This window comes from Zingiber officinale, chromosome 4A (assembly GCF_018446385.1).
Source record: "Zingiber officinale cultivar Zhangliang chromosome 4A, Zo_v1.1, whole genome shotgun sequence".
NCBI lineage: Eukaryota > Viridiplantae > Streptophyta > Magnoliopsida > Zingiberales > Zingiberaceae > Zingiber > Zingiber officinale.
Window position 1 is genome coordinate 152,059,161 of NC_055992.1, and position 12,607 is coordinate 152,071,767.

At 34.8% G+C, this 12,607-nt stretch overlaps 1 protein-coding gene across 1 annotated transcript; it reads left to right on the forward strand.

The window, feature by feature from the left end:
• Window positions 1–6,287: 6,287 nt before the first annotated feature.
• On the forward strand, window positions 6,288–9,324 carry LOC121973800 (AP2-like ethylene-responsive transcription factor AIL1). Its single transcript, XM_042525151.1, has 9 exons — window positions 6,288–6,665; window positions 6,878–7,490; window positions 7,578–7,660; window positions 7,787–7,795; window positions 7,875–7,963; window positions 8,039–8,112; window positions 8,207–8,257; window positions 8,340–8,416; window positions 8,578–9,324. Exons 1-9 carry the CDS (start codon window positions 6,476–6,478, stop codon window positions 8,997–8,999), a joined length of 1,608 nt encoding a protein of 535 aa, XP_042381085.1. The 5' UTR covers window positions 6,288–6,475; the 3' UTR covers window positions 9,000–9,324.
• Window positions 9,325–12,607: the final 3,283 nt, after the last annotated feature.

The following is a 12,607-nucleotide window of genomic DNA, read 5'->3' on the forward strand; positions in this document are numbered from 1 at the left end:
ATGTACTTGGCACTCGACCATCGTATGCTATTGGTGCTGCTCCACTACTTTTGCTGCTCGGCCTTGTATTAGCATATCTAATTCCTCCTTTGTCAGTGTCATCGTCGTGAGTCGTCCAGCATCCTTCATCTCCACGTCTTGGATGCAGGTTACGTTCTCACATACGACGCCAATATAATCATGTCTGAAAATCGTGAAGAATGCTAGCTGGAGATACGACTTCTGGGTTGATCACGTGTAAACTTCGCTCCGTTCTATAACACAAGAAACATCAGTGTCGGGCCAGGGAAAGGGTCCCCAATGTTGGCACTCCGACGCTCAAGTCAATCACCAGAACAGTAGAAGAAAGCAAAGAAACAGTAAGCACAAGTGTAAATAGTGAATAGCACGTACCTCCACCAGTGCATGGACCCCTTTATATAGGGCTACAATGGACGATGTGTATGCTCCTCAAGGCGTGGGCATGTTCTCCAAACTATCCTATGAAAGAATATGTCCGAAAAGTGTATCTGATACCATACCTTAAGAGGTTATGCAAATCCTTGACAAGACAATAGAAGCTTTCGTTGTACAATCTACCTGTTAACCATGCCCTGTTGTCAGCGACATTACCTCCCAAAGGGATATTAAGAGATACAGGAATGGTCTCACTCTTCGACCGAGTGGGGTAACCGCTCGGCCGAGACTCCTCCGGTCGGTTGACCTCTGTTGCTTTTTCGTACAGTGACTTGATTCAGTTTATTGTCTCCACCTGACTGGACAAGTGCTCCAGTCGTGTTTATCGTTCCTTCGATCCATAATGAGCGTCTGATGTTCTTGTCGTAGTGTTCTTGGCCAGACGGGTGATCCGCTCAAACAAGCCACTTGGCTTATCAGACAATTCATGCTTGATCGGCAGTTGACATCGCTTTTTGATAGGCTATCTTTGGTGGGACTGTTTGTTGGGGTTGCAAGGTTGCAAACATAGTCCCATATTGAAAACACATGGAAAAGATCATGGGTTTATAAGAGAAAGATATCTCCATTGGCATGAGGCCTTTTGGGGAGAGCCCAAGAGCAAAGCCATGAGGGCCTAGGCCCAAAGTGGACAATATCATGCTATTGTGGAGATATCTAAATTCTTTTGGATCCTACAATTGGTATCAGAGCCCGGACTGCCAGAAGGTTTAACCGCCGACTGTGCACAAGAGCTATGGTCTGATTGAACCATGTGAGTACAATATTGACCTCGAACAAAGAAAGTGGGGGCTCTTATGTTCGGATCAAGAGGACCAGACACCAGGCAGGAAGTCCTAGTAGGTCGGGTGGACCGAGGGGCAGGAAGTCCTAGTTGCGGCTAGGCAAGGAAGTCCTAGTAGGTCGGGTGGACCGAGGGGCAGGAAGTCCTAGTAGGTCGGGTAGACCGAGGGGCAGGAAGACCTGGTGGGTCAAGGATCGGACGTGGGAAGCCCATGGTCCTTTGTTTGAGGGGGGGATTGTTGGGGTTGCAAGGTTGCAAACATAGTCCCATATTGAAAACACATGGAAAAGATCATGGGTTTATAAGAGAAAGATATCTCCATTGGCATGAGGCCTTTTGGGGAGAGCCCAAGAGCAAAGCCATGAGGGCCTAGGCCCAAAGTGGACAATATCATGCTATTGTGGAGATATCTAAATTCTTTTGGATCCTACACTGTTGACCACCGCTGACTGTCGTTGACCACCTTAACTTCTACGTTGGCTGCTATCTCCGCCTTTGACCCACACTGGTGGGCCCCCTTTATCGCCACATCGGTTACAATAGCAACCGATAGAATTAATGTTAATGTCAAAAATTTATAAATCAATGGTTACATCACATTTGTTTTTGACATAACTAACTTTTCTGAAAGATCACCAAGGTCTTTCAATCCTTAAAATGTTTTGTTATAACACATATCACATATAAGTTTAAAGTTGATCATCAAGTATGAGGAGATCAAATTTTGAGAAATCTTATAGATGCAACTCAGCTAGTTGCATTAATTTTTCTTATCAAAAGCTGAAAAAAAAGTTTTGTGGACACAAACAAGCTACACAAAGGAGTAACTCGTACTTGTCTTTGAGAAATGATCATTTAACTCTAGAAGTTGTATTTTAAAAATACCATAGAATAAATTAACATGACAATGATGCAAATTTATCCCTTCTGGTGGATTATGATGGGGAGGATCACGTGGTACCCAACGTATGAATATATTATCTGTTTTAAGAACATCAATGTAACATTTCTGACAAAAACAGTAAACCTTTTCTAAAATTGAATTTCAATTACCACCTCTTATACTTTAGAGTCAGTGTTTGCATACTTATACTAGGGGTGTAAATGAGCTAAGCCGCTCGTGAGCTATTTGAAGCTCAATTCGATAAAAGCTCGTTTGAGCTCATTTAATGAGGCTCGTTAAGATAAACAAACCAAGCTCAAGCTTCACAATATTCAGCTCGTTAGCTCGTGAACATGTTCGTTAAGCTCATAAATCAACTTTTAAATAAAAAAATAATAGTTTTGATATTGAATTTATAGATTTTACACTCTACTTATGAAAACATAGACAAATATATTAAATTTATTTATTAGAATAAAATTATAAATTTTAACAAGAATATTATAATTTTTAAAAAATATATAATTTAGTTTTTAATGAATATTTAAATTTATAATTTATATTTATTAAGCTCGTTTAGGCTCGATAAAAGTTCGAATAAGCTTGTGAGCCATGAATATATTCGTTAAATAAAGCTCGAGCTCGGCTCGATTATAAACGAGCTAAATTCAAACATCCAAGAGTTCGGCTCGGCTCGGCTCGATTACACCCCTAACTTATACTAAATTCATTGCATTCATAATATCTTAATCTTTCTCTTGCAATGTTGTCAACAATTCAATCGAAATCCATAAGACATATTCATCAAGTGGTGACTTCGATAAATTAAATGTCTCAGTTTTTTTTTATCAAGAAATTGTATTCATCTTCTGAAATCATTTCAAGCACATCATTGATAGCATAGAACATAGAAATCAAGTTGAACAAAGAATTGTAATATGACCCCCAATGTGTATCCCTAACACTTTGAAGGGTAATTTCTTGATTAAGTTCCCACTTGAAATCTCATCACTCTCCAATGCCTCTAACAATAAAATTTGAATGTTTCTCTTGAAGAAGATTAGAATGTTTGCAGGATAATCCAATAACATTTACCACATCACCAATAATATGAAAGAATTAGATATTAAAAGATTTTTTTTCTTGGTCACATCTATAAAAGCTAATTGAAATTGATGTGCAAATAATGTATATAAAATACACATGGGTTCTCCTTTAAATGAATACTTTTAGACCATTAAATTTACCCTGCATATTACTTGCATTACTTGCTCCATCATAATCCTATCCTTTCAATTTGGACATGCTTAAATTATATTTAGAGAACATCTTATCAATGATAACTTTAAGTAAGAGTATTATAGTACTAGTAACATGTTTAATTTTGATAAAGCACTCATTTACATGTTCACTATTATCCACATAATGCAAAACAACTAACATTTGCTCTTTTGTTGACATATCATAAGATTCATTAACTAAAAATAAAAAATAATGAATCACCAATATCTCTGATAACAACATTAATAATTTCAGTTGCACAAACAGTCACTATTTCCTTCTTTTGAATATCAGGTGATGTTAACTTGTAATATTTAGAAGTATTTTTCAATATCACACCATTAATATTTTTATTATAAACACCTAAAAATTTAATTGAATAAAAAAGTTACCTGGATTAAGAGAATGTTTAGTTTTGTCATGACCTTAAAATAAATTTCCTTGACAGAGTAAAACTCTAATACAATCAATCAAAACATTGAGACAGATACTATAATTATTCCGTATTTGCTTTGATTGGTTGTATAAAATTGATTGAATGTGCTCATTTTAATTCATCAAAGCTTCATAATTCATTCGAGCTTTATGATATTCACTGTAATACTATCCAACATAATTATTTAATCTATCTTTACTTTTTCAATTTATGAATTATTCGCTAACAAAAGCCTACTCTCTTGTTTGTTTTCCCTTAGTTGTCTTGAAGAGATAATAATACAAAGAATACATAGCATCTTTTTTTATACTATATTCCCACCAATTAACAAATTCCTTAAACCATAAAGGATTGAATCATCTAAATTGACTTACTCCAAATTTTTATTTTGGAAATTCATAGCCTAAATATTGATATGGGCTTTTTGTTTTTACAAATATGTCATTCAAATTTATCCCTAATGTTAGCATTATTATTAGCATAAATTGAAGCCTTTAGTCCAAGATAATTGTGAAAAATTAAATTCTTCAACTCTAGCAAATCAAATATTTTGTTTTTCTAATTCTAAATCTTTTCTTTTAAAACTACTATATATTGTAATAGATATAATGATTTCCTAATAAAAATAAACAAGAGATGAACTAACAATCCAAACTTAAACATTGAAAATCTTAAAGCCACGATGACATATGAAATAAATCATCTTTTTTTATCCCAAATGTCATGCCTCAAATAAGTAGCAACCAAAAGAAACGTTAAAGCATCATATACTATTACCTCAAAATCTAAATAACGACACCACCAAAAGAAGGAAAAAAGGAAACTACCCTTAGTTCAAGGTTTCAGTCTGTAGAGAGGAAGGGTTTTATTTTTCTTTCTATATATGTCGACTGCCGTCAACTCGGCTCCGTCTACGTCCTCCAAACCAAAAAACAGAGACAATCAAATGAATCTAAATCGAAACAAAAGAACGAAGATTGCAACAGAAAAATTGACATAGCAACAACAACATCATAGAGTGGCCGCTTTGGGAGGACAACATCTATGTAACTATGGGTTTGCTCACGACAAACAAATGTCACATAGAAACAACACAAGAGACAAATCGATGGCGTAGAACCTAGAAACTCTCAAACATAAACATGTTTTTTTTTTTTAGTCCATTGGCCTAGTGTAGACAAAGAGTTGGAACTCTTCGACTATAAATATTTGATGGCAATCCCCTCTCCAAAAGCCTAACGCCGAAAGGATCGGCTAGAGTAGTGTGGCAGCGATGACACACCGATTGAAGGACTAGAAGAAGCATAGCCACTCCATGGCAAAGGCAATCCTAATAGGTCCTTACCACGGATCCAAGCAAATTAGGTTGGACAAGTGACAAATTAGTTCAAGCGACTCGAATAGTCTAGCCAATTTTGTAAGACTAGACAAGCCGATCAGTTTAACAATTTTAATCTCGGAAGTGGATTTCACAGACATATGTTTATCATCTTGATCAATTCTATCATTTGGGTTGGCAAATTGGTCGAACTAATTGAGCAGCCAAGTGGATCACTTGTGTCAATTAGAGAGTTTTTTTTTTATGATAATCCTGATATTCAATTTTTGCAATCTGATTAATCCTGATCAACGGACTATCAAAGTAAATTAAACTTGTCCATCCGAAATGACATCTTAGATTTGTCGAAAACTATTCTATAATAATTGAGATTCCTGCAATGGCTACTAGAGCAATTGATTCTGGTTAGAGTTGGTCAATTCGATCATATTTTATCGGAAATACAAAAATATCCCTTTGATTCCAATTGCAAGCACCATCACTTTTCTTCGAAAGATTCCCATCTGATAACCTTATCAAGGGGCGACTATAAAAAAAATATGAATATTCATATCGATTACATGGAATGGAAAACATTATTTTCCTTTAAAGTATATTCTTTTATCAACATTTTCTTTATGGGGGCATTCAGGATAGAGATCGAGACTCCATTATAATCTATTATTAAAAAAAATTATCCTGTATATGAAAATGTTCAAAATAAGGATGAGTTTATATATATATATAATTTTTTTTAACAGCATTTTCTTTCCCAAGAACATGTAAGATCAAGTGTAACTCAGCGTGTTTTTAATTCAAATTATTGCCCCTAAAAAAATAAAAAATAACAGTAAGATGGTTTTCAGCCGCATGCAGCTCCCCTGGTGCAAGACGTATCCATGATGGGAGTCATGGACCGAGCCCCGAGGAAGTCACTGGGCAGGGCAGGGCAGTCTCTCTGCCGGTCACTGCTGCCTCTCCTCGAGAGGTCATCCGGGACGCAAACACCAACTGCGTATTCAATTCCAATCCCTCCTTCCTTCGTCCACAGCTTTCATCTACTTGCGTGCAATAAACAAAGCAAATAAAGGGAACACTAATTTGTAAACTACCCTGCTGCTGCCACTGCTCCTCTTTTATCTGATCACCACCGTCTCGGCCTTGGTTTCTGAAAGCAGGCAGGAAAAAGCTAATAAGGGCTTTGGAATTTGAGCACCGATTTGGTTTCATACGTAGAGTCACAGTAGATGCGCAGATAGATAGATAGATTGATAGATAGATAGTATTTGCGGCTGGGTCATAATTTTCTTGGGCTTGATGGAGATGAGCAGCTGGCTGGCCTTCTCCTTGTCTTCCTGCGTTCCGGAGGAAGAGTCTGATGGAGGTGGAGAAGAGAGAGGAGTTAGCGGCGGCGGCGGCGTCAATCCACTTGTTCTCATGCCTCTCACCTCTGATGCCTCCGTCTGCCTCATGGAGCCTGCACCCTTGAGGCAGCCTCAAGCTTCAGGTTAGTTTTTGTTGAGCTGCATGATTTTAGACCTTGGATTTATATTGCAGTTCTTGAGATATATTGATCCACGAAGCAATTTTCTTCAAAAAAAAAAACAATTTTTCACCTGATGATTTTGTCATCTGATTAACTTTTGCAAATGCTTTCTCAATTCCCCCAATGAAATATTTTGAAGCTTAATTCTTCTTTCTTACTTGTAAACATTGAAGAGTGGAAATACGATGCAATTGCGGTCACCTCCACCGGGCTTAACCTGGCTGCGCGAGGGCCGAAGTTTGAGGATTTCTTGGGTGGTTACTCTGAGAACTCCGGCAAGGAGAGCCACCGCCGGCAACACCAATCAATTCCTTACTTTTATGATGTGCATTGTTCCCACAGTTCCGGCGGTCCTGGAATCAATGTTAACATGCCTCCTTCCTTCGCCCTCGGTGAGGGAGTCCTGACCAAGGACAATGTCGAAGCCCCTTATCACTATATTGGATCTTTCGACCACCACCATCGACATCCTAATCAATCTTTCCGTGATCCTAATGCCCTCTGGCCAGCATTCCTCGGACCCGATGCTAACCAAAGCTTCACTGCCAATGCCGTGCCGGAAAATAAGCCACCGGCCAAGGAAAATGAGTCCCAATCGCTAACCCTTTCAATGAGCCGCGGTTTGCAGATGGATTTCAATGAAATTGTTCCAACCTCAGCTTACCCCTCTGAGCCTGTCACTGATCCCAAATGCCTGAATGGAAAATCGACAATTCGCGAACGTGTTCCTCGCAAGTCCGTTGAGACTTTCGGGCAAAGAACCTCGCAGTATAGGGGAGTGACAAGGTGGGTATCTTTGAAATGTAGTAGACTTGGTTTGTTAGCATAATCTCGATTAAAGATGAACACGAAAGATTAATTTGTGTGTTTTAGGCATCGATGGACCGGACGATATGAAGCCCACCTGTGGGACAACAGCTGTAGAAAGGAAGGCCAAACAAGAAAAGGAAGGCAAGGTAGAATTTTACTAGTATGGATCATCAGCTGTAGAATTCTTTCGATAAATTGAGATTTCTGACCTTTTAGTTCATTGTTCTTCCATGGCAATTGGATTTCCTGATTCTCTTCTTGTCCGGTGGCAGTTTATTTAGGTAAAGGAAGATCCTAAATTGAGCGGTTCAGGTGTCGATTTAGTCTTTTATCTGATCGATCAATGTTTGTGAATTGAAGGAGGTTACGATGAAGAAGAAAAGGCGGCAAGGGCATATGATTTGGCTGCACTCAAGTACTGGGGATCAACAACTCATACAAATTTCCCTGTGAGTGGAATTGAAACCCCCTCAATTTTCGTACTCTTATTGATCAAATTCATAGGATGATGCTACTTATTGCAGCTAAGGACCTACGAGAAGGAGCTGGAGGCGATGAAGAACATGACTAGACAAGAGTTTGTAGCCAATTTGCGTAGGTTCGTTCAGCAATGTTTAAAGAACTAGGAAACATACTGAAACCCAAGATCGGTGAACTCATTGTGTCTTTTTCTCGTCTTCTTTTACATTCAGGAAGAGCAGTGGGTTCTCTAGAGGGGCATCTGCGTACCGAGGGGTGACGAGGTCGATCGATACCAAATTGAATGAGCATTTCAACTCTTTGCTTTACTTTGTCTCTTACCTCTTCTTTCCTCCATGTTCTTAGGCACCACCAGCATGGGAGATGGCAAGCTAGAATTGGCAGAGTGGCTGGCAACAAGGACTTGTACCTTGGCACTTTCAGTGAGTTACTTTCTCACACCCGAACGCAGTAGACCGATACGATAATTGGCCGATCAGTTTAGAACGACAATTTTGCGCTTCTCAGTTCAATTTTATATAGATGTTCAATCTGATGCTATGTTTCGAATGTTCACGGTTCCATTTCTTGATCTGTCGCACAGGCACACAGGAGGAAGCTGCGGAAGCCTATGACATTGCAGCCATCAAGTTCCGAGGGCTGAATGCAGTGACAAACTTCGACATTACTAGGTACGACGTGAAGCGCATTTGCTCAAGCTCACACCTACTTAGCGGGGAGCTTGCCAAAAGATCACCAAAAGAAACCACCCCGGCATCGTCTGATGATGTATTTGATGTGCCATGGAATTCAAAGACTGACGATATGTCGAACAATCCTAATTCCTCAGGTGCCGAGGTGGAGAGTTTTAGACACTCTGTCTCTTGGCATAACATGTATGGGGATTGTTCTAGTGGAATCTTCTACCCTGCGGCCGTGGCGAACTGCAATGTGGCGGTGACCGTGCAGCCTACCGATACGATGGCTTCCAATCAACCTCCAGTGTTTGCTCTGTGGAAGGATTGAGGAATCAATCACAAGCTGGATTCAGATTGTTAAGGTGAGCTGTGTTAGTCTCTTGGTGATAGTAACACAAAGCTTCAGTCAAATTTTGAGTTACTTAGTAGGGGCGGAGCCACCCCTGGTTAGGGTGACCTATTTTATAACTTTGATATAATAATTGTAATGTATGTAGTTATCATAATTATTACCTATAAAACTTATAAAATGAATTCTACGGTAAACAATTGTTTATTGTTGGTTGATTAAATAGTCAAACCCAAGGGTGGTAAGGGTGGTTACGCCTTTGCCATCAGGCGCCTCCGTCAGGGACGGAGTTAGGAATTTTATATCGAGGGGATGAAATATATGTGTTTATGTTGAGAGGAGGCGATCATATTATTACATTTCATTCATTTTTCTTTCACCTCTTATTTTTATATCTCATACATTTTTTATATTTAAAAATTTACGATTGATTGACGTTGAAAAACTATCGAAAAGGATGTTTGATTCTAACCCAATCTAACCCATGTACTATTGCATTAATTTATGATTTGAATCAGAATATATTTGAGCCAGAAATGGTAAAAAAAATAAACTCTAGTTTGTGAGTTCGCATGCCAGTGATTTCACCTTTGATTTTTTTTCATTATGTGGGTGATTTTTGCCAAATCAATTTGCTTCATTTTTCAAGAATTTTTAGCTCGATTTCATATCCTTCGTTTGAGTTTTTCAAACTGTCAATTGTCAAAAATTTTGCCTTAATTTTGGGAGTTTTGAAGTTCGATTCAAGCTATGTCAATTTATGGGCTGTCTTGAGTGAGAATTTTACTCATTTGAATTAATTTTATTTTTGACTCATATATCACACTAATATTATTTACTGATTGATTTATTATTGTATGTTCTGAAGTTTATATCAAGTTTGACATTGAAATACTCACATGAAAGCTGGTTATAAATTTAATACAGGTCATTTTTATTAACAAAATAATTTAATCATAATTGAGCACCAAATGATATAATAGATTTTTAAGTTAAAAATCTTAATAGTAGTTTCAAGGATGGAATAGTTGAACTTCTTAAACTTAGTTGTACTGGGAAGTTAAAGAAAATTTTAAGCTTCTTAATATTGATCACATCTATTGATTTGCTATGAAATTCTATCTTCTTAATTTCGATGCATAAGATTTTTGTTATTTGAGAATGTAATTAGATTACTATAAGTTTGATGTTGCTGACCATAAAATATTTTAGAATCTATCAATTATTTCTAAATTATGTTAAATATTAGTTGAAACAAATAAGGCAGAAACTTACAATTAATTTAATTGAATAATTTTTTCTCATTTATTATAATTTATACTATAACTATAACGTTTACTTATATATTGAATATAATATATTTATTTAATTGACAAATTAATTTGTTTTGTTTTAATTCTGTTTTATTTATACAATAACAATAGAATAAATATTTTTAATTATAAAATTTATTAAAATAGTTATACAAAATGAAAGAAGTGCTTTTAACAGATTCTAATTTATATTTAAAGAGAGTACAACTTTAATATTATTTTTCTCCATGCTTTTGAATTATATTAAATATTTTTTCCATATTTTTAAAAAAATTAAGATACATATATTTTAAAATTAAATAATTTATTATATCAATTATAATTGACGGTTTGGTAGAGCTTCTATTAAGTGATTTTCAGATTCTAACTATATAGAAATATTTTTGAATGTTTGTGAATGTCAACTACTACTCTAGCTTCTAGAACTTTTAATAAAAAAAAGTTGAAAGTAAGAATTTGATATTTTTTAATTATGATTTTAAATTAAAACTTAATATTTATGTCCTTAATAAATTTATTATTTTATATAATTATCATCGTATTTTTGACTTTAATAAATTTATCATTTTACATAATTATCACCCACTTTCAATATTTATTTTTAAATAATATTTCATATTTTTATATAATTTGTATTTCTAAAATTTTTTATACATATTTTTGTGTATTTATATAAATTTTATCATTTTTTTTATTTTTATTATTTTTATATATTTTTTCATTATAAAAAATAGTTTTGATAGAATATTTTAAATATAATAATAATTATATAAAAAAATAGTGCATCAAAAAGATATATTAATATACATAATTTAAAGATATTATTATCATTAAACTAAAAATTAAGCTTGAAAATAATTATTCATTACACTCTAATATCTTATATTAATTTTGACTTCTAATTCTAAATACTTTATATTTTAACTTATTACTAATTTTGAATGGGAGTTTTCATGCAATGATAAAATTATTATGTTTCAATAGTTTTTTATAAAAGTAAGTAAAACTGTATACAATGAATCATTCTTTATGAGTTTTATGTATGGATTATTTTTGTTTTTCATAACTTTAAATAAATTCTATAAAAATTATTTTTAAATAAGTAAAAAATACTCGACATGCTATCAACTTCTTTTGTTTTGGATGAAACTCGTTGATGTATCTAAATAATTTTGAATTATTTTAAATCAAAGTTGATGTACTTTGGAAATGTATTTATGTCTTTAGATCTAAATTCGACAACTTAAATTAAAAACGATAGATTTTTTTTTTCATGAGAAAGAAAGAGGAGTATAATAAAAATCTGCACACATGTTTAGATTTTTCTTCAATGAATTAACGGTCCTATTAAATTGTCAACGATCAATCAATGATTTTATATTGCCAACTACTTAGCCTGGAAGACCTAAAGTTAAATTTATAGTAGCCAATATTTCACATAAATTTACTCATGACTAAACATGTGAAACTAAACTAGAATATCAAATCTCTCATTCTTAAAGTTCAAGATTCTTGTAGATTTAAAGTCTGATTTAAGTTGTCATAAAGACAAGCTTTTTCTATCTACAATGTCTTATATTAAGTTTATTCTAATATCAATTGAATAGTTTTGGCCCAAATTACTCTTGACTCTAATGAATAGGATAGGATTTACTTACTATCATAACAACCGCAGTAGTGTTATTCATCCACAAGAGCCCTATAAACTACATGCACGTAACATGATACTGTTCACCATGATAGAGGATTGGTCAAAAGGTTTGGGAAAATTCTAATTCATTACAAAAGGATTTTTTGTTTGAAAAAACAGAAATTAAACATATTAAGCTTATTTTAACCATGCAGCTGTATTAGCGATGGATCTAGGAATACAAAGGAGGCTCGGCTTTGGATGCATAAAAAATGGATTTTAATGTGCTAAGTAAAAAAAATTTATGTAATAATAATAAAAAAAATTGGGCGGGGCCAAAGCCCAAGACAATTCGATTTAAGATCTGTCTCTAGCATCACATGAAGATGGATCCCCATTAGGGTTGTCCTATGCTATATCCCATCTAGGGATGAACATTTGGTTAAAATTGAATCGACCGAATTGAATAGATAAAAAATTGAATAAATTGAATTTCTTTTTAACCAATTGAACCGATCAAATTTCTCTATGAAATCGAACCGACCAAACCGATAAGATATCGGTTAATTCGATTTTCGACCGAATTAATTGAATTTTAAAACCCTATTCAGTTTTATCTTTAAAAAAAATTATTTAATTAATTA

Excerpts from the sequence above, each read along its gene's own strand:
- LOC121973800 (XM_042525151.1), top strand. The coding sequence starts at position 6,476 with ATGGAGATGAGCAGCTGGCTGGCCTTCTCCTTGTCTTCCTGCGTTCCG. Across the intron at positions 6,666-6,877 it reads GAGGCAGCCTCAAGCTTCAG|AGTGGAAATACGATGCAATT; the intron begins GTTAGTTTTTGT and ends TAAACATTGAAG. Across the intron at positions 8,258-8,339 it reads GCGTACCGAGGGGTGACGAG|GCACCACCAGCATGGGAGAT; the intron begins GTCGATCGATAC and ends CCATGTTCTTAG.